General features: G+C 39.2%; 1 protein-coding gene across 2 annotated transcripts in view; it reads left to right on the forward strand.

Moving 5' to 3' along the window:
* SMG1 (SMG1 nonsense mediated mRNA decay associated PI3K related kinase) overlaps positions 1 to 27,326 on the forward strand; it is a 97,404-nt gene that overhangs the window by 49,955 nt on the left and 20,123 nt on the right. For both annotated transcript variants that reach the window (XM_082857250.1, XM_082857249.1), the window contains 27 exons: positions 444 to 586; positions 733 to 934; positions 3,771 to 3,880; positions 4,549 to 4,696; positions 5,082 to 5,241; positions 6,048 to 6,168; positions 9,328 to 9,576; positions 9,904 to 10,188; positions 11,338 to 11,482; positions 11,940 to 12,078; positions 12,990 to 13,220; positions 13,330 to 13,507; positions 14,170 to 14,331; positions 15,109 to 15,326; positions 15,629 to 15,783; positions 17,426 to 17,648; positions 20,123 to 20,369; positions 20,800 to 21,029; positions 21,921 to 22,169; positions 22,659 to 22,797; positions 22,877 to 22,986; positions 23,115 to 23,333; positions 24,593 to 24,783; positions 25,514 to 25,686; positions 25,836 to 26,115; positions 26,568 to 26,840; positions 27,069 to 27,303. In XM_082857250.1, coding sequence (XP_082713376.1) covers positions 444 to 586; positions 733 to 934; positions 3,771 to 3,880; positions 4,549 to 4,696; positions 5,082 to 5,241; positions 6,048 to 6,168; positions 9,328 to 9,576; positions 9,904 to 10,188; positions 11,338 to 11,482; positions 11,940 to 12,078; positions 12,990 to 13,220; positions 13,330 to 13,507; positions 14,170 to 14,331; positions 15,109 to 15,326; positions 15,629 to 15,783; positions 17,426 to 17,648; positions 20,123 to 20,369; positions 20,800 to 21,029; positions 21,921 to 22,169; positions 22,659 to 22,797; positions 22,877 to 22,986; positions 23,115 to 23,333; positions 24,593 to 24,783; positions 25,514 to 25,686; positions 25,836 to 26,115; positions 26,568 to 26,840; positions 27,069 to 27,303 — 5,215 coding nt within the window. The remainder of the gene's footprint in view (positions 1 to 443; positions 587 to 732; positions 935 to 3,770; positions 3,881 to 4,548; positions 4,697 to 5,081; positions 5,242 to 6,047; positions 6,169 to 9,327; positions 9,577 to 9,903; positions 10,189 to 11,337; positions 11,483 to 11,939; positions 12,079 to 12,989; positions 13,221 to 13,329; positions 13,508 to 14,169; positions 14,332 to 15,108; positions 15,327 to 15,628; positions 15,784 to 17,425; positions 17,649 to 20,122; positions 20,370 to 20,799; positions 21,030 to 21,920; positions 22,170 to 22,658; positions 22,798 to 22,876; positions 22,987 to 23,114; positions 23,334 to 24,592; positions 24,784 to 25,513; positions 25,687 to 25,835; positions 26,116 to 26,567; positions 26,841 to 27,068; positions 27,304 to 27,326) is intronic.

Consider the following 27,326-nt stretch of genomic DNA (forward strand, 5'->3'; position numbering starts at 1 on the left):
CTCCACGGCATGTGGGATCTTCCCCGACCAGGGCTCCAACCTGTGTCCCCTGCATTGGCAGGCAGATTCTTAACCACTGTGCCACCAGGGAAGTCCCTTTTTTTTTCGGATGCCCAGAAGTTTCAAATTATGATGTCATTAGATCTGTTAACTTTATGTATTTTTTTTCTTGTGTTTGTTTTTCTATTTAGTCTTTGCACACAGTGAGATTAAATACTGATATATTCTGTTAGTTATTTTATACTGTCTCTTAAACATTGAACGATTTTTGAACTTATTTTCATTTTTTGTGAGGAAGAGATCTAATTTTGTGCCTGCTCAACCCCACACAGAATAATCAACTCATTGTCTCAGCTCAATTGATTAACTCATTCTTTCCAGTTTTTTTAGAAATGAAGTATGTGGATAATTAAAAAATAAGACTGTTTGAACTTGTGTTGAAGGTTTGAAAAGGCCTCTGTGGAGTACCAGGAGCACCTGTGTGCCATGACAGGTGTTGATTGCTGCATCTCCAGCTTCGACAAATCTGTTCTCACATTGGCTAATGCTGGGCGTAACAGTGCCAGCCCCAAACATTCTTTGAATGGTGAGCATTCAGGGTTTAAATAAAAAGTTGTAGTCAAATAGTTTGTGCTCATGATCTTACTGTATATTTTTAGATTTCTTTGCTCTTTGAAATATTTATAACCGCTTTGGGTCTCTCTCTCTATTTTATGAAATACTTTCACTCAGGTGAATCCAGAAAAACTGTGCTGTCCAAACCAACTGACTCTTCTCCTGAGGTTATAAATTATTTGGGAAATAAAGCATGTGAGTGCTACATTTCAATTGCTGATTGGACTGCTGTACAGGAATGGCAGAATGCTATCCATGACTTGAAAAAGAGTACCAGCAGTACTTCTCTCAACCTAAAAGCTGATTTCAACTACATAAAGTAAGGATTTCTTACCCCATTAAACAAATTTTCAGTAAATTTAAAGTCTTCTTTTATGGCAGAAAAATATTAAAATTGTCCATATTTACTATGGCAAGATGGTTATAGTTCTAATAATACTGCCATTCTAAAAATGACTACAATGAAAAACCAACATTAGAGGTGAGGTGGGTATTCATGCAATGGGAAGACAGATTTCTATGTTGAAACAGTCATTTGGTATTGATTCTCAGAGCCTGTTCTAAAATCATGATGAATATAAAGAGAAATTTGCCACTGCTTTAGAAAGGATAATGTTTGATGGCTTTGTTTCTAAACTAGGTGTGAATATATCAAAAACATTTATTATAAAGAGGTCAGAGTTTATGACATTTGTAAATTAAACTCCCTTTTTTGTTTTTCCCTTATTCCTCTCTGCATTTATTAATCTCTTAATTCGAAATTTGAGTACAGGCTGTGTCCCAGACACTTTGCTGGGATGATAAGGGTCATTAGCTGTCCTCACCATCAAGGAGCTCAGCTTGTAGTGAGTAAATGAATTAATGGGTAGTTTCTGCATTGAGCACGTACTGAGTGCCAGCCACTGGGGTGTAGCACTGTGTATGACAGACACAAATTCTAACCCTTGAGGAGCTGACCTTCTAGTGAGGAGGAGACACACAGACTAGGTTGGGGAATGCCATCAGGACGTCATTTGAGCACAGACTTGAAACAGACCTGATGCAAGGATGATAGGCTTGGAGTGTTCTGGAAATGCCTGGGAAGCCACTGTGGTTGGAGCAGAGTGAATAATAGGAGATAAGGGTAGAGAAGTAGGTGGGAAATCTGAAAAAGACTTTGACTCCCAATAAGGTAGGAAGTCTTAGGTGGGATTTGAGTAAGAGAGGCATAGCATGATCTGACTTACTGCCCCACTCTGCTGGGTTGTCAGGAGACTGGAGGTAAAGGGCCAGCATGGACGCATGTAGACCATTGATCTGTGGGGCAGAGGTAGAGGGAGGAAAACAGATGCTATTAATTGAAGTAGGAACACACAGAGAACAATGAACTATGTTTAAAGTATGTGAAATATGCAGACAAGATTGTTTTAGTAAGCAGTTAAGAATTGGATTTGGAACTAAGGTGAAAACCCTGAGCTTGAGAGAGATTTGGGGAATCATTAGTATATAGGTGATACTTACAGGTCCTCTTTCTTTTTCATTCTTTATACTCCAGAGCCTTCATAAACCACCAAACCACAGATAATGCTCTGGAGAAGAGTGAGTGAAAAAGAAAGAGGGCCATGGTTAGAGTCCTTTTGAGCATCTTTGTTAAGGGATGGGAGAAGAAGCCGCTGAAGAAAACACAAGGACATTGAGGAAGGCAATGTTAGAGATGCAGAAGAACCAGACAGGAATAGTCATCCTTGTCGGGAGCTTCATAGACTTTGAGCAAGAAGAGCTTTGTAGAGAGAGAAGGAGAAGCAGCCAGGTTGAATACTGTGGAGTGGTGGAGAAACTTGAAAATGAAGTTTTAGTTAGGTTAATTGGGTAATGAAGTCAAGGAAAGAACGCTGTGGCTGGAACAGAGTACTGTGTGTTTATTATAAATATTGGAGAGATTAAATGTTCTTTTAAGCCTTGGGGAAGGAGCCATAAGAAGACAGGTTGAAGAAGCAGGGTAAAGAAGAGTGATTGAAGGATTAACTGGACTCCACCTTTCCTGTGCCTCAAGGAAAGCAGTTAAAGTTGGATATATACAGTTTGGGGAGTGCATGTGGATTGGGGGGTAAAGGTAGAGAAAATGAAAACAGTCTGTGTTTGTTTTTTTCCTGAGGTGTCAGTCATTAGCTGAAAGTGCAAGGGCATTGTAGAGCATAGTGGGGACACAGCAGACCTGCCGTTTCTGTGGTGGCAGAAATGATAAGTGTGTTGGTCACCACACCGAGACAGTTCATCAGTGCCAAGTGATTATGGCTCACCTGAGAAGCTGGTGGTTGCATTGATCCAAGCTTGGGGTTTATTAAGGTAGAAGCAGGTACAGTCAAGTGATGTACATTTCCAGTGCTATGTTCAGTGCTGGAAATGTAAGGGAGGTGACATAGTGAGAGGGACGGGAAAAGATGAGAGATTAATGGAAAAGAGGGAAATTGAGAAACTGTAAATCATCATGTTGGTTGGAGAACAGCTGTAATAGGAATGGGAACAGAATGCAAGATCTGGAAGTAGCAGTGGGTTGCTAGGAGGGTAAGGCCCTCATCCTGGCATTGAAGCTACAGACTATCGGAAGGAGTTCCAGAGGTGTACCATTTTCAGGTAAGGTGAGGAGAAGGGAAGGAAAAATTCTTTGAAAGAAGAGAAACAGCTTCCAGGAAACAGTGGAAAAGGGAGAGGAGGAGGGAGGCCAGCAATGAAAGAAGGCAGGAGTAGGATATCAGATTGAGATTCATAGAATAGGAGACCTACTGGGGCTTGCGCTTTAGGTGAGCAGTGAGGCCATGCAGGGAATTTAGTGGTAGCTTGGGGAGAACTAGATGTTGAAGTTGCCCTGCAGAGCTCTACTGTTAGTGTTTTGGTCGGGCCCCCAAGGATAACAGACTGCAAAAAGAGGAAGGAAACATGGAGGGTTGAGTATGCTAAACTGAATGTCTGTAGCTATGACTTTCCAGTTTGCCACTCTAATTAAGATGGTAGTCACATCTTCAAAGTAAAAATAAAATGGTGGCCTACGTGGAAGGAACTTTCATCAAAGGAATTCTGTATAACTGCTTTCTTTTTCTAGAATTTGTTCTGTATTTTTGAATGGTTCCACAGGCTGGATAGAGTGTAAAACGAGCTAACCAATATTTTAATTACAGATCACTAAGCAGTTTTGAATCTGGAGAGTTTGTTGAATGTACTGAGCAATTAGAATTGTTACCAGGAGAAAATATCAATCTACTTGCTGGAGGATCAAAAGAAAAAATAGGTATTTGAGATAATTTTAAAATTAAGTATTTTAATGAACAACTTGTTTAAAATGTTTGACAGTATATTTTAGTGGAAAATCTGGAAGTTTTTCTGTACATTTTTTGGGGCAGAGTGTGAAGCAAAAAATTAGGGCTGTTCCCTTTACCTTTGATTTAGCAAATAAAAAATAGTTTAATTCAAATTAAGCAAACTAAGAAAGGCTACTGTAACACTTAGAGATTTATCTAGCCATTTTCTTTGAAAAAGTGCAAGTTGTGTTTACATATTTTTCTTGCTTGACATCTTGATGTGGTTCATTAATTAAGTTCTTTGTCACAACTGGAGCATTTTGTAAAATGTAATACTGAAGTTAGTATTATGAATATTTTGTGTGTTAACGTTGACTTGCTAAATTCAGTGTTTGCCCCTTTAAGTGGTAGGTTGACTTACTGATTTTTGAGTCTTTGAACTCATTTTGAGAGGTCTGAGGTATTATTTTATGTGAAGTATTTTTAAATAGCTACCAGAAATGCGTAATCATAGTATCTGAACTTAATATGAAACTGCCTGAACTTAAATATGAACTTAAACATGAAAGGAGGTATTCATTGGTGATTGTTTTTTAATACTGTCAAGGTATCTTGTTAAAAGCGAATTAACTTAGTGGAACTTATTCAATTTCTGTAGATATGAAAAAACTGCTTCCTAACATGTTAAGTCCAGATCCAAGGGAACTTCAGAAGTCCATTGAAGTTCAGTTGTTGAGAAGTTCTGTTTGTTTGGCAACTGCTTTAAACCACATAGAACAAGACCAGAAGTGGCAGTCTATAACTGAGTAAGTGAAATCCTAAGGAGGTAAATATGCATTATGTGTACCTTATGGTAAATGTGTGTAGATTGGTGGGGGTGAGACAGTTACCAGATCACTGCAGCGCTAGTCATGATAGCTTCATTTTAGTTGTAGAAGTCGTATGATATGTGAATGTCACTTGCTAATATACAGAGGTTGAAACTAAGTAAAATTAAAAGTTTTATATCCCCAAAAGCTAATATTGATATCTTGACTTGCTTGTGTCATTTTACTTAAGAGCAGGCAGTTCCTTTTTCTTTCCCCACTTTGGATGCCAGTATAGTAGCATCTTATCACACTGCCTTATCCCTTTAGTGGTTACAAGTTGGAAAATCTTATTTATTAATTAGCAGTAAATATTTTCTTTCAGAAACGTGGTGAAGTACTTGAAGCAAACCTGCCGCATAGCTATTGGGCCACTGAGACTTTCTACTTTAACGGTTTCACAGTCTCTGCCAGTTCTAAGTACCTTACAGCTGTATTGCTCTTCTGCTTTGGAGAACACAGTTTCTAGCAGACTTTCAACAGAGGTGTGTATATGTGTATTTTTAACCAGGATATCCTTCTGAACATTAATAGGCATTTGTGTGGAACAAAGGCTGTTTTTCACGTTTTAAAAATAGCATTTGTAGCATTTTTTGGACAAGCTAGTAAGTAAATCCAGAAATCTAAAATTCCATTTTCAGGCAAATTTTTATTGGAGAAGTATGTGAGGAAGATGGAACCTAAGATGTATAATCTCAAGGATGGCTGGTTGCTTAGGGTTTTTTCTCCCTCCCTCCCTCCCTCCCTCCCTTCCTTCCTTCCTTCCTTGCTTCCTTCTTTCCTTCCTTCCTCCCTCCCTCCCTCCCTCCCTCCCTTTTTATGGAAGAGGAGTTGGTTACGTAAATGTATACCAGATTATATAAATTTCAGATTTGACTGAAAAGAAGAGACTGTGCCTCTTCCTTCCAAATAGGGTAAAGTTTAACCGAAGATGGGCCCTTCCCAAGGGAAATAATCTTTGAGAATCTGTTTATGAAGCAGTAGTTTTATGTTTTTCTGTAACTTAGCTTCTGCTTTATAGTAAATGAGCTGTTTATTTTTTTTATCAAAATGTGACTGCTTTATTGATAAGTACAATGATAAATTAGACTTAATATTCTGAAAAAAGTTTTTTCTTTTGGCAAAACATAGGTTTTTCTCTTTAGCGTGTTGTTTTCTCTTGTAATTAGAAGATACAGTGAAGAAAGGGGAGCGTTTAATAGATAAATCTGGAGTAGATCTGAAGTAGCTGACCTGTGGGGTCATATAAGGAGCCTGTTTACATTAAGTAGTTTTGGTTTTTCTCTGGCAGGACTGTCTTATCCCACTCTTCAGTGAAGCTTTGCGTTCATGTAAACAGCATGATGTCAGGCCGTGGATGCAGGCATTAAGATATACCATGTACCAGAGTCATTTGTTGGAGAAAATAAAAGGTAATTAGCTTTTTTTAAAAAATGGCTTTGTTGAGATATAATTACACATTTTGAGTGTATAGTTCATGATTTTTGACATTTCTTCACCTGTGTAGCCACCAATTCAGTCAAGATATAGCATATTTATCTCACCCCCAAAGGTTTCCTTATGCTTCTTGCCAGTCATTTCTCCCATCTGTCCTGTCTTGGGCAACTGCTGATTTGCTTCCAATCACTATAGATTAGACTCATCTTTACTAAAGTTTTTTTTATAAATGGTACAGTATGCTCTGTGTCTAGCTTCTCTTGCTCAGCATTTTATTTTTTAAGGTTCCCTGTGTTCCATGTGTCAGTAGTGCCATCCTTCCTATAGTTGAGTAGTATCCATTGTATGAATATACATCGTATGAATATACATTGTATGAATATACCACAATTTGTTTATCTATTGATCCTTTGATGGATATTTGAATTGTTTTCAAATTTGGGCTATTATGTCTAAAGCTGCTGTGAAATTCATGTACAGGTCTTTGGGTGGATATATATTTGCCTTTCTCTTAAGTAAATGCCTAGGATTGGAATTGTTGGGTCATATGGTTTAACTTTTGAAATAGTTCGGCAGTTTCTTATAAAGTGATTGTACATTTTACACTCCTTCTGACATCTACATACTTGCTATAGTGGTTCTTTAATTTTAGTCACTGGAGTGAATATAATAGTATCTCATTGTGGTTTTATTTGTATTTTCCTGATGATTAATGATATTGAGCATCTTTTCATTTGAATAGTGGCCATTGTATATCTTATAAGTGTTCAACTCTTAGCCATTTTTAATGAAGTCATAAGACTTAAATATTCTGGATTCAAATTCTTTGTCAGATACAATGTACCGTGAATGTTTTAAATGCTTCAATTGAATAGTTAGAGAATTAGTATTTGTATCAATATTCATAGGTCTCATATTTAAGAAAGAAATGTCATATTAAAGGGATATTAGCAATTTCCTTTTCGCTCTAATACAGAAAAGTTGCCAGAATTCTGTAGAATTAGTCAAAAATGTGGTCGCTAGGGTTACCGAGTAAATTTGAGTATTAAATTTTAAGTAAGCCAATGCTGGGATATGCAGGGTGATTACTGGCAACTGTGACTCACTTGGACCCTCAGTGCCAGATAGACCTGGGTTTGGATCTTTAGCCCAACACTTGCAAATCGAGGGACCTTAGGGCAAGTCATTAAACTTCTGAGTCGCTTTGCTTTTCAGTTATGGGGGTTGCCCCACTCATGAGATTCTTGTAAGGATTATAGGAAATGAGACAAGGTATATAAAAGCCCTAGCACAGAGCATGGCATATAATAGGAATACAAATATCATCTCCTTTCCCATCCTTCCCGTATTGAATAAGTTTTAGAACTGAGAAGAAAAAGTCAGTAACCCAGTAGTTACATTTGGAGACAGAACCTCACTCCTCCTTACTTTTCTTTCTTTATTCAGCAAGTGTTTATCAAAATATGTGCTTTGTGCCAGGTACTGTGCTCTAAGTTGGGATGTAATGGTGAACAAGACAAGCCTTTTTTCTGCATTCCTAGGACCAAAGAGATTCTGGAGTCTAGCAGGGAAAATTGTCATCAAGCAAGGAGCAGCAATATAGTGTGCTAAATGGAAGTGCACATGCATGGTGCTTAAAATAGCACAACAAGGGCACCGATTTAATCCTAGGAATCAGAAAAGGACTCAGGGAGGAAGTAATATTTAAGCTGAGCCAAGGGGCGGGTAGAGATGAGAAAGAAGGCAGACTGGTGTAGTTAGAGAAAATATCATGTGTGAAGTCCAGCAGCAGTAGTAAAAGATTCTTAGATGACTCAATTCTCAATTCTCACCTAAGGGAGCATGGGAAGAGATGAAGCTGGATGAGATTGAGATTAGAATGCAGTGTAAGCATCAGTGCCTCATAAGCCAAATTTCAGAGTTGGGGCTTTATCGGAAGGACAGTGGGAAGGCCTGAAAGGGAAGTTAAGTGATCAGATTTACCTTTGTGTAAGATCAGTTCAGTTGCAGATTGGAGAATGAATTAGAAGAGGCTAAGGCTGGGGGCAGAGGGACCAGTTAGGCTGAAGTCCCTGCTAAAGGTAACCAAGGTAGTAGCAGTAGGGACAGAAAAAAGCAGATGTGATACGAGGATTGAAAGTAAAGGCTAAGATGACTGCCAGGCACCTGCTTAGGTAGCCAAGTTGATCATGTGCCTTTACCTGAGAAAGAGAAAACAGAGAAGGAAGTAGCTTTGGAGGGTGGTGGAAAACGGATTCCATGTAACACAGGTTAAAGTGCCTTTGAAATACCTGAGTATAGGTGACTGGTAGGCAGGTGGGACTCAGATGTCAGGTCTGGGCTAGAGATGAAGATTCAAGAGTCATCAGCATTTGTATGGTAATGGAAGCCACAGGAGCAGATGATATTGTCCAGGGAGAGTATGCAGAGTAGAGTAGAGAGCCTAGGACTGACCCCGAGGAACACCAATTATAATGGATGGGTAGTGGATGAGAAGGAGACTGAGAAAGATTCTTCAGAAAGGTAGGAGTAAACCAGGAGAGAATGGCATGGTAGAAGGGCAGAGGGTACTTACTCAAGAAGAGGGGATGGTCTAGCCTTACCCTCATTCCTCACCCTTGGCTTAGGCTCTTTATACTAAAACGATTCAGAAGCTAAAAAGTTAAATTTTTTTTTTTTTTTTTTTTGCGGTGCGCGGGCTTCTTACTGCTGTGGCCTCTCCCGTTGTGGAGCACAGGCTCCGGACGCGCAGGCTCAGCGGCCATGGCCCACGGGCCCAGCCGCTCCGCGGTATCCTCCCGGACCAGGGCACGAACCCGTGTCCCCTGCATCGGCAGGCGGACTCTCAACCACTGCGCCACCAGGGAAGCCCAAAAGTTAAATTTCTTATACTGAACGATTTTTACTTTTGTCTACTCTGTTGTATACATTTATTTTAACAAACATTTATTGTTTATTGTATGCCAAGCACTATGCTAGCTGTTAGGGATTTAAAGATGATGAAAAACGAATTATCTTTATTTAGGGAGGTAGTTGGGGAAGGGAATAGTTGGGGAAGAAATTTTTTGGCCATGTTTCTCTGCAATCTGGGATTAGACCAGGCAAGGACTAATAAAACATTTTCTTCTCTCCAGAACAAACAATTCCAGTTAGAAGCCATCTCATGGAATTAGGTCTAACAGCAGCAAAATTTGCTAGAAAACGGGGGAATGTGTCACTTGCAACAAGACTGCTGGCACAGTGTAGTGAGGTTCAGCTGGGAAAGACCACCACTGCGCAGGATTTGGTCCAGCATTTTAAAAAACTATCAACTCAAGGTCAAATGGATGAAAAATGGGGGCCTGAACTTGACATTGAAAAAACCAAATTGCTATATACAGCAGGTTAGTAAAATGAATTATGATTAATACGCGACTATAATAAAAATCATGTGTGTGAATGTTACTGTGTATGGTGTAAGGCAATAATAGAAAAGTTGATTTTTTTCAACTGTTGCAGAAAATAGGTCCTGAAGAGTAAGTTATGTGTAATTGACTTACCTCTGCAATTTGGTGCTTTTAAAAGAGGTAATTTTGTTATTGTTTATTAAAGTAGGAAATGTTTCCAGAGATCATTGGTTATCACTGAATTTAAAATATTACTTTATCCTGGAAAAATGTCATTTGTTTGCTTCTAAGGCTTCTAAGGGCTGGTGTTTTGATTTTTTATAGGCCAGTCAACACACGCAATGGAGATGTTGAGTTCCTGCGCCATATCTTTCTGCAAGTCTGCCAAGGCTGAACATGCTGTTGCCAAGTCAATTCTGACATTGGCTAAATGGATCCAGGCAGAATGGAAGGAAATTTCAGGGCAGCTGAAACAGGTTTACAGAGCTCAGCAGCAGCAGAACTTGACAGGTCTTTCTACTTTATCTAAAAACATACTCACTCTAATTGAACTACCGTCTGTTAATACAATGGAAGAAGAGTATCCTCGGATCGAGAGCGAATCTACAGGTAGGATATGTTTGATTAGCTTTAAAATATTAATTTTAGAAGTTATTTCCCCCTATTTTAAATTCTACAGTGTTAGGCAGGCTATAATTGGCCACAAAAACTGTCTCTGTGGAAATTTAGTATATTATATTGCCCAGAAGTGACTAAAGCACATTTCTTTAGCATCTGATGCCACTGTGGAAGTCACTGAACTCCGCCTCCAAGGCCATACTTCCCACCTCCCCAGTTCATGGTGCTTTTATGGACCTTGATGTTTTTCCTGGCAGTAAGGTCCTGCCTGTGATATCTAAAATTCTACCTCATGCTAGGAGGAACAACAAAGTTACAGAATAGTGGCCTCTGGTCCCGTTGACTGGTGGAGCACAGAAACTACAGAAAGGTTCAAGTTTCACATCCTGACACTAGTGCTAGTAACAGAAGGGTACTCGACAAATAGGATAGTTAATTCATTCAGTGTTTGAGTGCCTGTTATGGTAGGCACCGTTGTCCAGGTTTTACAGATTGGGAGATAACTAACCTTTTTGCTGAAACATGAGAATTTTGTTCATGTCGTTCATTTTGTTGTTGTGAAGCCTAGAATTGTAGTTACTTACATTGGTCTTACTAAGTAATTCTAATCTATGTACTGTAGCCATCTTTATTCACAAGGGATATGTCTTGTGATCATTATAAATCTTCATATTGGCAAGTGGCACTATAGCAGGAGATTTCTTCACTTCTAAACTGGAAATAAAGATATTTACCTCATGAATCTTTGATTGAATGAAATTGTATACTCATCACCTATCTGTCATTTTTGCCAGAATGTTTAAGCTGAATCTAATTGTGAGGAAATGGCCAGTCAGATCCAAAATACAAGACATTCTAGAACACATCTGACACCTGAACTGTTTGTAAAGTTCAGTATCATGAAAGACATTGATGTGTTTTACAGGGTGATAATTTAAGCTTACTTGGGAAGCTGAGTGATTCATTTCAACATATTAGCCTTTTAGAAAAGCATAATACAAATGTGTGCTTTATCAAATTATGTACCATATAACATTATAGAACTTATTATTTGCAGATAGTAAAATCCTAAAATGTTAATGGGAATGCCATTAGAAATTTATGAATGTGACATTGTTATTTTTTTCTCCACTACGGCAGTACATATTGGAGTTGGAGAACCTGACTTCATTTTGGGACAGTTGTATCACCTATCTTCAGTACAGGCGCCTGAAGTAGCCAAATCTTGGGCAGCGTTGGCTAGTTGGGCTTACAGGTGGGGCAGAAAGGTGGTTGACAATGCTAGGTATGTATGTTGAAATGTGTAATTTATTTAATGCATTGTAAAATAGAGATTTTTTTTTTTATAAATTTATTTTATTTATTTTTGGCTGCATTGGGTCTTCGTTGCTGCGCGTGGGCTTTCTCTGGTTGCGGTGAGCGGGCTTCTCATTGCAGTGGCTTCTCTTGTTGTGGAGCACGGGCTCTAGGCGTGGGCTTCAGTAATTGTGGCACATGGGCTTAGTAGTTGTGGCTCGTGGGCTCTAGAGTAAAGGCTCAGTAGTTGTGGCACACGGGCTTAGTTGCTCTGCGGCATGTGGGATCTTCCTGGACCAGGGATTGAACCCATGTCCGCTGCATTGGCAGGCGGATTCTTAACCACTGCGCCACCAGGGAAGCCCACAAACTAGAGATTTAAAATCTCTGCTGACATGGCAAAGTTTAGGTTGCTGAAATACTGATGATTTGTTTTATTTTTATAGTCAGGGAGAAGGTGTTCGTCTGCTGCCTAGAGAAAAATCTGAAGTTCAGAATCTGCTCCCAGACACTATAACCGAAGAAGAAAAAGAGAGAATATATGGTATTCTTGGTCAGGCTGTTTGTCGGCCAGCGGGGATTCAGGCAAGAAAAACATGATACAGTGTTTGGGGGAAATAGTGTCAAGTTCACTGTTCTAAATCACATATACTTGATTAAATGTTTTGTTTCAAATGAAACTTTGATAAGATGAAAGTGAGTTAAAGTAGTTTTCTAATAAGAAGAATGTGATTTCTTGAGAAATCAAGTCATTTCCTTAGGGTCCTGTTAAAAAAGGCAAAGTTTGTTTTATGTAGATTTCTCTTTTAATTGCTCTTCTGATCAGAAATTCTTAATACTGGCTTGGAAGCTTTTAAAATATGCCAGTGTCTAAGCCCTTCACATATTCTGGATGGAACGTTTGTGTATGTGTTGGGGATGGGAGGGTTTATTGAAGTTTTACTAGGTGATTCTAAATATACAGCCATAGCTGAAAACCAGCGGACTAGATGGTCTGTAGCATTTACTCCCGCCCCTCTCAAAGTTCTGTGAATTCTAGAATGTTATAACTGTTAAGTATTTAGTTGTAGACTTTAGAAGTTTGCATTTTATTTGCTGAGATAAAATTGTGTTGACTTAGTTCTTGCTCTAGACTTCAGCATATATCAGTGTCTGTCAAAGCTGGTGTTTAAGTACATGTGCAGTACTGTAGAGAGAGTAAGGTAATTCTCTGCAGGCAGAGTATTATGTTGTAACTCTGAAGCATTTAAATTCCCCAAATCAAAATCTTTGATCTTTGCTAAATGCTTATATCCTTCATCATTAGCTACATTAGTGAGTATATCATAAAGAGAAGCATAGTAACATTGATTTAATATGTATAACACTAAATGTGGAGTATTTTGGTCTTTCATAAATGAGAAAATGCTTGCATATGTTAGGAAAATCACATACCTTTCTCCCTTTTTTAATTTGTGCCCAAAAATAGCAACTTTTTTTGCCCTATTTTTCTTCAGGATGAAGATATAACACTTCAGATAACAGAAAGTGAAGATAATGAGGAAGATGACATGGTTGATGTTATCTGGCGTCAGTTAATATCAAGCTGCCCATGGCTTTCAGAACTTGATGAAAGTGCAACAGAAGGAGTTATTAAAGTGTGGAGGAAAGTTGTAGATAGAATCTTCAGCCTGTACAAACTGTCTTGCAGTGCATATTTTACCTTCCTTAAACTCAATGCTGGTCAGGTAGGTAGCACAGTGTTCTGTTAGGAAAGTTTATTTGAAATTTCTTTTCTCGTAGATGGAAGCAGTATTCTGAATTGTCTTATTTTTTCCTTTTGTTTTTCATCCTTAGATTCCTTTAGATGAAGATGACCCTCGGCTACATTTAAGTCACAGAGCAGAGCAGAGCACGGACGACGTGATTGTGATGGCCACGTTGCGATTGCTCAGATTGCTTGTGAAGCATGCTGGAGAGCTTAGGCAGTATCTGGAACATGGCTTGGAAACAACACCTACTGCGCCGTGGAGAGGTGATAGTCTAAATGTTTCAGGAAAAATTATTTCTGGGTAGAAGATAATAAGGCTGTTGAAAAATAATAGTTCCCTGGACTTCCCTGGAGGTCCAGTGGTTGAGACTCTGCGCTTCCACTGCAGAGGGGCATGGGTTCAATTGCTGGTCAGGGAACTAAGATCACACATGCCAAGTGGCGTGGCCAAAAAAAATAATTCCTCTATGTTTACTATTTGAGTGTGTTATGAAATAGCTATATTAGTTCATAGGACACTCTGGACTGCTTGTTATACCACTTCCCTCCCACCTTTCAGAGAAATGGAAGGCTGAGAGGCGGAAGCTTTTTATATACAAAAGGAATTTTGGAGAGAGTGGTAAGAATAAGTTTCAAAAACTTTCATATACCCTTTGAAAAAATTGTCTGTTTCTGCCTTCTTTTACAGGCACTCACAAAAATATATTTCTCTATAACATTTTTGAATTGCTTAGGATTTTGATTATAGCTCTGTACCCTAACTAAACTTGCAAATCAAGAACTATTGTGTATGGTTCTTTGCTATCACAGGGAGAAATTTGAGGTTCTTGGAACTTATGCTGACATATATCAAGTTTTATCCTTTTGCCTCCACCATGTTGACTGTTTTTAATAACTTTAAAGTATTTTTCTTTCTTATCCTGAAGGAATTATTCCACAACTTTTCTCACGCTTAAACCACCCTGAAGTGTATGTGCGCCAAAGTATTTGTAACCTTCTCTGCCGTGTGGCTCAAGATTCCCCACATCTCATATTGTATCCTGCAATAGTGGGCACCATATCGCTTAGTAGTGAATCACAGGCTTCAGGTAAGGAATTTTAAAATACTGCTACTTTAAGTATAAATGAGTTTGCAAACAACGTTTTTTAGGTAAAATTTTTTGAGCTTTATGTTCCAGAGTTGATAGAGTTTGTAATTTTTCCATAATAATAATAGTAACAATAATAACACCATTTATTGAGTAACTACCATGTCTGGCAGTAGGATGTGTGCTTTACATGATATCTTCAGTCTCACAGTAACCCACCAAGGCTTGGAGAAATCTCAGGTTCACCTAGCTGAATTAACTGGCAGACAAGGATGGAAAATAAGTTCTGGGCTCTGGCTGGGGGAACACTTTATTTGTTGAGACTCATTTATTATATTTTCCCCCATTTATCTTTTTTTTTTTTTTCGGTACGCGGGCCTCTTACTGTTGTGGCCTCTCCTGTTGCGGAGCACAGGCTCCGGACGCGCAGGCTCAGCGGTCATGGCTCATGGGCCCAGCCGCTCCGCGGCATGTGGGATCTTCCCGGACCGGGGCACAAACCCGTGTCCCCTGCATCAGCAGGCGGACTCTCAACCACTGTGCCACCAGGGAAGCCCCCCCCATTTATCTTTTATTAGCTTATAATATTAATAAATATAGAAGCTGAACTTGTAAAAAGGCAAAATATCCATGATCTTTTGTCAGCTTAGTGCACAGAAGGCAAAATTAGTTAAATGAGTGCTCTGGGATCAAATACATTATTGATGTTTTCCCTAACTCAACATATGCACATGGAGAAGTATCCAAATTATACCTTATTCTCCCATTTCACTTTAGGAAATAAATTTTCCTCTGCAATTCCAACTTTACTTGGCAATATTCAAGGAGAAGAATTGCTAGTTTCTGAGTGTGAGGGAGGAAGTCCTCCTGCTTCTCAAGATAGCAATAAGGATGAGCCTAAAAGTGGATTGAATGAAGACCAAGCCATGATGCAGGATTGCTACAGCAAAATTGTAGATAAACTGTCCTCTGCAAACCCAACTATGGTGTTACAGGTACAAAAAAACCAACTCATATGTTTTAAAATAAATTTTTATTGTCACCACCCCCCCCACCCAAAAAAACTCACCTAAAAACTAAACCCATAAAACTGTTACAGAAATATTATTCAAGGAGTAAAGCTTTTAAAATAACCAAAATTGGTTTTATAAATCTTTACTGATAGAATCACTGATCAAGGTTCTCTAATTGGTTAATGAACAAGATGCACACATTTCACTTGCAATATCCAGTGTTTGCAGAACTGTGCTGTGTGTAGATTTGTAGATGAGCATATTTGGATGTGCCGTGTGTGCAGGTTCAGATGCTCGTGGCTGAGCTGCGCAGGGTCACTGTTCTCTGGGATGAGCTCTGGTTGGGAGTTCTGTTACAGCAACACATGTATGTCCTGAGACGAATTCAGCAGCTGGAAGATGAGGTGAAGAGAGTCCAGAACAACAATACCTTACGCAAGTATGTTTTCATATACTTACACTCCAAAAACATAGCTGCCTCTTTTTTTTTTAATGTAAAATACATATGAAGTTTGTCATTTTAACTAATTTTAAGTGTACAGTTCAGTTGCGGTAAGTACATTCACAGTGTGATGTCCATTTCCAGAACTTATCCATCATCCCGAACATCTCCGTACCCATTTAATAGTACTTCCCTTCTCCCCTATCCCCAGCCCCTGGTTACCACTATTTTGCTTTCTGTCTTTATGAATTTGACTATTCTGAGTACTTCGTGTGACTGGTATCATATAGTATTTGTCCTTTTGTGTCTGGTTTATTTCACTTATCATAATGTTTTGAAGGTTCATTCCATGTTGTAGCATGTATCAGAATTTCCTTCCTTTTTACTTCTAAATAACATTCCATCGTATGGATATACCACGTTTTATTTATGCACTCATCTGTCAATGGACACTTGAGTTGCTCTTGTCTTTTGGCTATTGTAAACAATGCTTCTATCACCACAGAAATATCTGTTTGAGTCCCTGCTTTTAATTGTGTGTGAGCCAGTGGATTTGCTGGGTCAGATAGTAATTCTATGTTTAACTTGTAGAGGAAGTGGTAAACTAGGTTCCAATTTCTCCATACCCTTGCCAACATTTGTTGTTTTCTGTCTTTTTGATAGTAGCATCCTAATGTGTGTGAAATGGTATCTTGTGGCTTTGATTTGCATTTCTCTAATGACTAATAATGTTGAGCATATTTTCATGTGCTTATTGACCATTTGTATATCTCCTTTGGAGAAGTGTCTATTTGAATCCTTTGCCCATTTTTGAACTGGGTTGTTTTATTGTTGTTGAGTTTTAGGGGTTCTCTAAATATTTTGGATATTAATCCCTTATCATACACATGATTTGCAAATATTTTACCCCTGTTTTATGCATTGTCTTTTTCACTCTCTTGAGTGAAAAAAAAAGTCTTTTTTAAAAAAAATTTATTCCTGGCTGTGTTGGGTCTTTGCTGCACGTGGGCTTTCTCTAGTTGCAGAGAGCAGGGGCTACTCTTCGTTGTGGTACGCGGGCTTCTCATCACGGTGGCTTGTCTTGTTGCAGAGCATGGGCTTCAGTAGTTGTGGCACGTGGGCTCAGTAGTTCTGGCACATGGGGTTAGTTGCTCTGTGGCATGTGGGATCTTCCTGGACCAGGGATCGAACCTGTGTGGCCTGCATTGGCAGGCGGATTCTTAACCACTGCGCCACCAGGGAAGTCAAAAAAAAATGTCTTTTGATGCACATGATTTTTTAGTTTTGATGTAGCCCAGTTTATCAATTTTTTCTTTTGTTTTCTTCTAAGAGTTTTAAATAAAGCCTTAGCTTTTATGTTAAGGTCTTTGATCCATTTTGACTTATTTTTTGACATATAGTAAAAGGTAAGAGTTCAGCTTCATTCTTTTGTAAGAAGATATCCAGCTTTCCCAGCACCACTTGTTGAAAAGAGAAGGCGCCTCTTTTATATGCTGGATTTTTTGCAATGCTGTTTTTAGTCAGTTACCTTGCTTATATTTTATTACTTTATTTTGACTATTCTTTGATACTGTTTACTTACACTTGACAATTAAATTGTTCCTTGTTTGTATTGAACTCTTTACGTCTTTCTGGTCAGAGAAGAGAAAATTGCAATCATGCGGGAGAAGCACACGGCTTTGATGAAGCCCATTGTGTTTGCTTTGGAGCATGTGAGGAGCATCACGGCGGCCCCTGCAGAAACACCTCATGAAAAGTGGTTTCAGGATAACTACGGTGATGCAATAGAAAATGCCCTAGAAAAACTGAAGACACCATCAAACCCTGCAAAGCCTGGAAGCAGCTGGATTCCATTTAAAGAGGTACAGAAAAATCTCAAGAATGCTACTGAAATAGGAAATTCCCTGAGATGAAAAATTTAAGTAAGGGGACTCTTTTTACTTAGAACACAAGAGAACTTTCTAAGCCCATGGAAGGCAGCCAGTGGTCAGTTTCTTGTAAAGAATATAGAGAAAGGTGTTTTCTTCATTTTTAAGAATTTGAGGATGAGTGGGCCTAGGGTGGCAAACTTTAATCTACTGAGGGTTCACACCAGGGAAGAATATACTGTAAGAAATTAGACAAGGAGGAGCTGTGGCCTTGAGCTAAATACTGACTGCCTGCTATATTCTTCTCATAAAAGATTAAGAAATTTAATCTTGGACCTATGTAGTTTTTCTTGGTGGAATGGTATTCAGTATTTCTAACAGACAAAATATTCACACGTCACAACATCAATTTTTATAAGGAATTCTTTGACAGCAATTCTGCATAGCCTGTTTGAGGGATGATTAGTGTAATTAAATACTTGAGAATCCTTATTTTTTATGTTTTGGTCCCCTTAATTCTGTATGTTCTTTGGTTTTCATATGTTTCAGCAACAGCACCACTAGTTGGGGGAGCCTGTTTATTTATTTATTTAAAATTTATTTATTTTACTTTTGACTGTGTTGGGTCTTCGTTGCGGTTGCGCAAGCTACTCATTGCAGTGGCTTCTCTTGTTGCAGAGCACGGGCTCTAGGCACGCGGGCTTCAGTAGTTGTGGCACACGGGCTTAGTTGCTCCGCAGCACGTGGGATCTCCCCTGACCAGGGCTCGAGCCCGTGTCCCCTGCATTGGCAGGAGGATTCTTAACCACTGTGCCACCAGGGGAGCCTATTTAAGCTACCTTGTAGCTTTTTTTCTTATCCCTTCTTTTCCTATCCCTTTCCTATATTGCTCTTAACTGATTTCATTAACTTTAGTAATGAAAAAACTATTAAAAGATATAGTGTAGAGACAAAAAATATACCTGACTTTAACTAGTAAATGCAAAATAGAGGAAACTAGAGGAAATGCTAAATTCAGGGGAAATGCCTTAGAAGCACAAGATAAGAGCACTAACATGAAGGATGAAGTTTATTATGTGTGGCCTAGCCAAAACTTGTTTTCTCGTGTTCCAGCAGTAGTTTCTTGCTTCTTTGTGTTCTTCTCAGTAAATCAACCAAGAAATCCAGAGGAGGAGACAGGGAGAATACTTTTTTTTTTAATTGAAGTATAGTTGATTTATAATGTGGCGTTACTTTCTGATGTACAGCAAAGTGACTCTTTTATATATATAGACTTACATTCTTTTTCATATTCTTTTCCATTATGGTTTATCCCAGGATATTGAATATAGTTCCCGGTGCTATACAGTAGGGCCTTGTTGTTCATCCATCCTATGTATACTAGTTAGTATCTGCTGATCCCAGTCCTTCCCCCACCCCCACCCCCTTCCCAGGGGGAGTACTTTTAAAAAACCCCGTGTGTGTGTGTGTGAAATAAATCATAGAGAAAACTTTTAGAAGTCCTATGTCCCTCCATAATTATATCTCCCTTTCCACAACCACTGCTCTGAATTTTGAATTAATCATTACTTACTTAAACAGTTTTTACTGATACATTTCTAAATGGTATATTGTTTAGCTTCTCCTGTTTTTGAATTTCATATAAATGAGATTATATTGTATGTACATGCATGTGTTTACCACTTCCATAATTGATGGATCAGCATTAGGTTTTTGTTTTTGTTTTTGTTTTAATGTCATCCATATTTTGTATACAGCTGAACATTGATAGATTATGGGACAATACCACAGTTTATCCTTTGTCCTGTCAGTGGATACTTGAGGTGTTTCCAGTTGTCTTTTTCCTTTTATGAACAAATGTTGCAAAAGATTGATTTAAAAATTTTCACATGAAAGCAGAGCCCAGGAGTTCATTAAATCAGGTGTAGATTATTGAGTTAGCTACAAGTAGAGATACAGATATACATGATCCACTCCTGTGAGTTATAAGAGATTGTGTGTTTTTCTGCATACTTAAAGTAGTCAGAGCTCTAAATTGTTACCACATTTTCAGATGGCTTCCTTAAGTGTGTGTCTACCTGACAGCCAATAGCTGGCTATATCTTTTGCTCTACTGCAAGGACTGAAGTGACTTGTTTGGGCATTGATTGGACATAGCTTAACAGTGGGGAATTTGCTACAAGCCTTGAATTTTGTGATCACAGTAGTGATTTCTTTCCACCTGCTATGATTTCATTGCATATTTGTACAGAGGAGGTGGGAGAGATCTGAACAAAGTAGAAATCACCTAGAGCATATCAGCACACCAGTGTTTCCCCTCCCAGGATGGCCTGAATATGTAACATCAAATTAAATGTAAGAACTAGACAGGAGGTGTTTGTATTTTAAATTTATCTTTAAGCCAGATAGAATGGAGAAGAAAATAAGTGTTGTAATGGTATTGTAAACTTTTCCTATCTTAAATATAGATAATGCTGAGTTTGCAACAGAGAGCACAGAAACGTGCAAGTTACATCTTGCGTCTTGAAGAAATCAGCCCGTGGCTGGCTGCCATGACTAACACTGAAATTGCTCTTCCTGGAGAAGTCTCAGCCAGAGACACTGTCACAATCCACAGTGTGGGTGGAACCATCACAATCTTACCTACCAAAACCAAGCCAAAGAAACTTCTCTTTCTCGGATCAGATGGGAAGAGCTATCCTTATCTTTTTAAAGGTGAGATTTAAAAGAAGAACATTAGTCTGATTATTAACACTGTGTGTGTGAGTGTGTGTGTGTGTGTGTGTGAGTGTGTGTTAGGATTGTTTTAGGTGAATATCTATATGTTGTGAATAGCCTGGAGTATCCTGTATTTTGATAGAAGTAGTTGGAGGCTGTGTAGTATGATTTTCCATTGCTTCCTCTCTTCTTGCTTATGAACTTATAGAAGCAGGGCAACTGAGGTACAGCTAATAATGCTAGTATCTAATACCTTGTGACAATAGAATGTTGTCTAATGCTCTCATTGTGCTTCTTTGGCTGTCACTTCTTGACTGCTGTTGCTAATTGAGAGGAGCACAAAAAAGTGGTATGTTTCCAGTCCCATCCCATTGCACTTCACCCCATCTGGTCACCTACTCTAGCTACTTTAATTTTGTTTCCATAGGATTGGAGGATTTACATCTGGATGAGAGAATAATGCAATTTCTGTCTATTGTAAATACTATGTTTGCTACAATCAATCGCCAGGAAACACCCCGTTTCCATGCTCGACACTATTCTGTAACACCACTAGGAACTCGATCAGGCCTAATCCAGTGGGTGGATGGAGCCACACCCTTATTTGGTCTTTACAAACGATGGCAACAACGGGAAGCTGCCTTACAAGCACAAAAGGTTGATTAAAATTAAAATATGTGCTTTTATTTGAATGTTAATAAACAAGTATATATATTAGTCTGTTCTCTGTTACATGTGACATATTTCTAGTCTTAACTGCCCTTGAGGTTTTTTCCAAGTTTATAAGAGTTAAAGAAGGAATAGACACAACTTTAAATTTGGAGTTAATCACTGCGGCATCCTATTTTGTACCCGTGAAATTTATTACGATTTAGAACAGTTTTTTAGAATTCATTTAGCTAAGTAGCTGAGTGCTTAGTGTATATTACAGGAGTAGCACTAAGTACTACAGATAAGAAGATAAATTTTTAAAGTCACAACTTCAGATTCCAACATCTAGACAAATAAAATGAATCTAAGTAGGGCAGGTATGGGGAGGAGCAAGAGTTTGAAAGGCTTCAGGTTTTTTAGCCGGGCCTAGGAGGCCACAGAAGAGGTACTGGGGGGTGAATTGGCGGTGGGATTAGAGAAGGGCTATTTAAAGTTTTGTCTGAGGTGTTTCTGCATATCTGTTGTTAATTTTACATTGATTAAGCCGTATTGGTGAAGAATGAAATATGTTCAAAAAATGAGTGATAAATTTTAAACAGAATTATATGTTACAAAGAAGAATGTAACTTGGATGTTGAGCTTGAATTGAACCTCAAGAAAATATAACAGTAGACAGAGTTTTCAATAAAGTAGTAAGACCAAATTAAGAAAATGATATGTAGATTGTAAGAAAGATGCATAGTCCAGACGACTTGGCTGTTTGATGGATGAGATTTAGCTAGCTAAGTAGAGAGTTCTGCTGAAAAACCAGTTTTTAAAATACTGCTTTATAGTCAAGGTAATCTTTATCCTTATTTAAAGAAAGTTGATCTTTCCTTAAAAAAATTTTTTTTAAAGGCCCAAGATTCCTACCAAACTCCTCAGAATCCTGGAATTGTACCCCGTCCTAGTGAACTTTATTACAGTAAAATTAGTCCTGCTTTGAAAGCAGTTGGACTTAGTCTGGATGTGTCCCGACGGGATTGGCCTCTTCATGTGATGAAGGCGGTATTAGAAGAGTTAATGGAGGCCACGCCCCCAAATCTCCTCGCTAAAGAGCTTTGGTCATCTTGCACCACCCCTGATGAATGGTGGAGAGTCACACAGGTATGTGTTTTATTTTAGACTATCATTAGTATTATTGTTTCTTTGCCTGCTTCCTGTCTTGTCTTGTTCACCTTCCTCCTGCCTCCCTCCAGACTTGGTAGTTTGAGACCTGCATTTGAATCTTATATTACATTTATTTTTATGAGGCATAGCCATGACTGGATGAAGGCAGAATGGAGGGGATTATGGATTAAATGAAAAGGAGAATAAAAACTTTAGAAAGGGAAAAACTAGAGAGGCTGAAGAATAGTTCTGTTTTTTTAAATCCTGCATTCTGATAATGATTAAGTTGGACCAACCTGTGTCGTATGCTGTTGCTCAGTGCAGAGTTTCTGTGACTACGTGCAGCGTCCCTGCAGAGCGCTAGCTGTTTATTTAGAAATAAGGGAGTAGGATTATGGAGGTTTGTAAATTTTAGAGAATCAAGTCCATGTTGGAAGGAAATTTGCTAATGATGCTTAACTTGCTCCCCCATCCCCTCTTCTTTAGTCTTATGCCAGATCTACTGCAGTCATGTCTATGGTCGGATACATAATTGGCCTTGGAGATAGACATCTGGATAATGTTCTCATTGATATGACGACTGGAGAGGTTGTTCACATAGATTACAATGTTTGCTTTGAAAAAGGTAAAATTAAAGACTTTTTATATGAGGGTCGAATTTATTTTGGTGAAAGGACAAAAATATAATGATTTATCTTTTCAAGGTAAAAGCCTTAGAGTTCCTGAGAAAGTACCTTTTCGAATGACACAGAACATTGAAACAGCACTGGGTGTAACTGGAGTAGAAGGTGTTTTTAGGCTTTCATGTGAGCAGGTATGTGGTTTTTTTTCTCTTACACCTCTTAGTGTACCTGTTTAAATCAACAAATCCTTTGGAATGAAAAACTACATTTTAATGAGGAAACTTGTGGCAAAACTTAATTAAAAGTCTTCTGAAAACAGGTTCTACACATTATGCGGCGTGGCAGAGAGACTCTGCTGACACTGCTAGAGGCCTTTGTGTATGACCCCCTGGTGGACTGGACAGCTGGGGGTGAGGCCGGGTTTGCTGGTGCCGTCTATGGTGGAGGGGGCCAGCAGGCCGAGAGCAAGCAGAGCAAGAGAGAGATGGAACGAGAGATCACTCGCAGCCTTTTTTCTTCAAGAGTAGCTGAAATTAAGGTGAGGCCAATGATAATAAGTCATCGTCATCTTTTGGTTAATAGTTAACGTGTCCAGGACTTCCCTGGTGGCACAGTGGTTAAGGCTCCGCCCTCCCAGTGCAGGGGGCCCAGGTTTGACCCCTGGTCCGGGAACTAGATCCCACATGCATGCCACAACTAAGGAGCCTGCCTGCCACAACTAAGACTTGATGGAACCAAAAAAAAAAAAAAAAAAAATAGTTAACATGTCCAGGGAATTCCGTGGCAGTGCAGTGGTTAGGACTCGGCGCTTTCACTGCTGGGGCCTAGGTTCCAGCCCTCGTCGGGGAACTAAGATCCCACAAGTTGTGTGGCATGGCCAAAAAAAAAAAAGTTAACATGTCCATAAAAAAGTTGAGTGAAACTTTTTCTTTTTTTAAAAAAATTAATTAATTTATTTTTGGCTGCATTGGGTCTTTGTTGCTGTGCACGGGCTTTCTCTAGTTGCGGCGAGCAGGGCTACTCTTCATTGCGGTGCGCGGGCTTCTCATTGCGGTGGCTTCTCTTGTTGCAGAGCACGGGCTCTAGGCACATGGGCTCAGTAGTTGTGGCTCGCGGGCTCTAGAGCGCAGGCTCAGTAGTTGTGGCAGACGGGCTTAGTTGCTCCGTGGCATGTGGGATCTTCCTGGACCAGGGCTCAAACCCGTGTCCCCTGCATTGGCAGGTGGATTCTCAACCACTGCATCCCCAGGGAAGTCCAAGAGTGGAACTTTTTCTAAAAATTGGTTTTGTACGACTGTAGTGTATAATACTGAAATGGCAGCGAAGTAAGACACAGTTTGCTGTGATCTTTCACTAAGAAATGCTCCCATGCAAAGACACACAGTCACCCTCACACATGGGAGGTGGGTTAATGATTTGAAAAAATTATACCTTTCTTAATAGACTGAAAAGTGTTTACCAATGACGGTTTTAAGTGTTCTTTACTTGGATAGCCTCCCTCCTTCTTGATTTTAATATCGTGGTAGCCAGTGATGCTAATCTTGTTTTGTGTGGCATGGTGGTAACTGCGTGTTATTGTGGAATTGAGTCTTCATTTTATGGCTGTTTGAATTGACCACATTAGTTATCTTTGTAAAAATATGGGTGATGCCATCATACACACACACCCCGGCTTTGTTGAGATTTAAGTAGAGTAACATGTGCAGAATGTCCTTCTAACATGATCCTTCTGACAGACATCATCATATCTCATAGTCAGCCCTATATAAGAATCTTCCTAATAATGTCTTTTTACAGGTGAACTGGTTTAAGAATAGGGACGAGATGCTGGTTGTACTTCCCAAGCTGGACAGCAGTTTAGATGAATACCTGAGCTTGCAAGAGCAACTAACAGATGTGGAAAAACTGCAGGGCAAACTGTTGGAAGAAATAGAATTTCTAGAAGGAGCTGAAGGAGTGGATCATCCTTCTCATACTCTGCAACACAGGTTTAAAACAAGTGTTGAACTCTTATTTCTAAAGATATGCCATTAAGGATAATTTTCATATTTTTGTGTAAACATTGTCAACCTGAATTAGAATTATTGCAGCAACTCAGATAAATAAAGCTCTCCCAAGGACTGCATTTTCAAAGTGTTAATAAAGCAGAATTCACTTAAATTTTCTGCTTTATTATATTTAATTTACATGTTTGAGTAACTATGGGAGATGGTGGACATGGTGGTTAGAACACTGAACTTGGATTCAGAAAAGCTGGGGTTTGGTTTTCTCTCTGCGGTTTGTATCTGAATCCTTATTCATTTGTGCAGTGGATCTTGTCTGCTTGGCTGAGTTTTTTTGAGCATTAAACTAAAAGTGATCTAAGTGAATGAACCTTGCACAGAGCGGCTGCCCAGCTCAGTGAAGGGTGGTTAAATGTATAAGTGCCAAACACTGCCGGAGACGCTGAGATTACGGAGACCTATTAAGTCTCAGTCTTCCATACTTCAAATAACTCGTAACCCTGGCAAATGTGGTAGAATTTTATTTAAAATGTTGAGTGTAGTTAGGGAACTCTGTAGGGTCAGGAAAAAACAGAGAAGGAAAGGACATTTGAGCAGTGCCCTCAAGATTGAAAAGAAGCTTACCAGGCAGTCCAAGTATAAGCAAAATGTACTTTCAGGGTGATGAAAGTACACAGAAGAAAGAAGAGCAATCAAAAATTTTTCCTTCCATTAGGTATTCTGAACACACTCAACTACAGACTCAGCAAAGAGCTGTTCAGGAAGCAATCCAGGTGAAGCTGAATGAATTTGAACAGTGGATAACACATTATCAGGCTGCATTCAATAATTTAGAAGCAACACAGCTGGCAAGTTTGCTTCAGGAGATAAGCACACAAATGGACCTTGGTATGGGCTGACTTATTTTAGATATACATGTGAGCATGTGGGTTTTGTTGTTGTTGTGTTCGTGTGTGGAGTTCTGGTTTGTACTCCCTTTCAGTAACTGCTGATTTGAAATGGTTTCATTGTAATCAATGATTATCTTTTACCCAAAGGTCCTCCAAGCTATGTGCCAGCAACAGCCTTTCTGCAGAATGCTGGCCAGGCCCACTTGATCAGCCAGTGTGAGCAGCTGGAGGGGGAAGTCGGTACCCTCCTGCAGCAGAGGCGCTCGGTGCTGCGAGGCTGTCTGGAGCAGCTGCACCACTATGCAACCGTAGCTCTGCAGTATCCGAAGGCTATATTTCAGAAACATCGAATTGAGCAATGGAAAACCTGGATGGAAGAGCTCATCTGTAACACCACAGTAGAGCGCTGTCAGGATCTCTACAGGAAGTAAGTTTGATCACTTTCCATTTTCTTTACTTCTCATTGGGACTGGAAGCAAAGTTGTGTTCATGTTTTTAATTGCATAGTATTCTATTTTTCTGAAAGAAATGGTTGATAGATGGAATTTAAATGGAGTCACTTTTCTCTTGGTTTTAAGAGGGTTTGAGCTCATGTTTTCCTTTAAAAGACAATGTGTTTTTCCTAATTGATTAAAATGTATCCCAGTGTAAGCATGGTTGGATCAGGGTAAAGAGAGCTGAATTCAAATATTGATTCTATCGCTCACTAACAAGTTATCTTAGGAAGCTACTTTCGCTTTCGAGACCTTTTCTGTAAAATGGAAATAATGATTTCTACTCTTCAAGGTTTGAAGATCAAATGCAGTATTCCATATTGTCTTTTTTCGTATTTTGTAAGGCGTGAACTTTTTTTACAAGCACCTCTTTCTCTGTTTACAGATATGAAGTGCAGTATGCGCCCCAGCCACCCCCAACCGTGTGTCAGTTCATCACTGCCACTGAGATGACCCTGCAGCGGTACGCAACAGACATAAACAGCCGTCTTATTAGACAGGTGGAACGCTTGAAACAGGAAGCTGTCACTGTACCTGTTTGTGAAGATCAGTTGAAAGAAATTGAACGTTGTATCAAAGTTTTCCTTCACGAGAACGGAGAGGAAGGATCTTTGAGTCTAGCAAGTGTTATTATTTCTGCCCTTTGTACCCTCACAAGGTGAGTTAGCTGACCACATAGTGAGACCATTTCATTGTCTTGCGAACATTGATGCTTATGGAGAGTTCATGTGTCTTTTGTTTGATCCCAAACTTAAGATATCCTTTATCTTTCATTAGTCTTGCTCGGTGTAAGACTGCTTTATTTCCTTTCAGATTTTGAGATATCCCATTTATGTGTGTTTAGCTAAGTCAGTTTCACTGTACAAATATTTATCTCATTTTTTAGACGTAACCTAATGATGGAAGGTGCAGCTTCGAGTGCTGGAGAGCAGCTGGTTGATCTGACTTCTCGGGATGGAGCCTGGTTCTTGGAGGAGCTCTGCAGTATGAGTGGAAATGTCACATGCCTTGTTCAGTTACTGAAGCAGTGTCACCTAGTGCCACAAGACTTAGACATTCCTAACCCCATGGAAGCATCTGAGGCAGTTCACTTAGCTAATGGTGTATACACCTCACTTCAGGTGAGTACTTCTAAATTAGCTTA

The sequence above is a fragment of the Leucopleurus acutus genome (assembly GCF_964270905.1).
Source record: "Leucopleurus acutus genome assembly, chromosome: 16".
In the NCBI taxonomy this organism is placed as follows: Eukaryota; Metazoa; Chordata; class Mammalia; order Artiodactyla; family Delphinidae; genus Leucopleurus; species Leucopleurus acutus.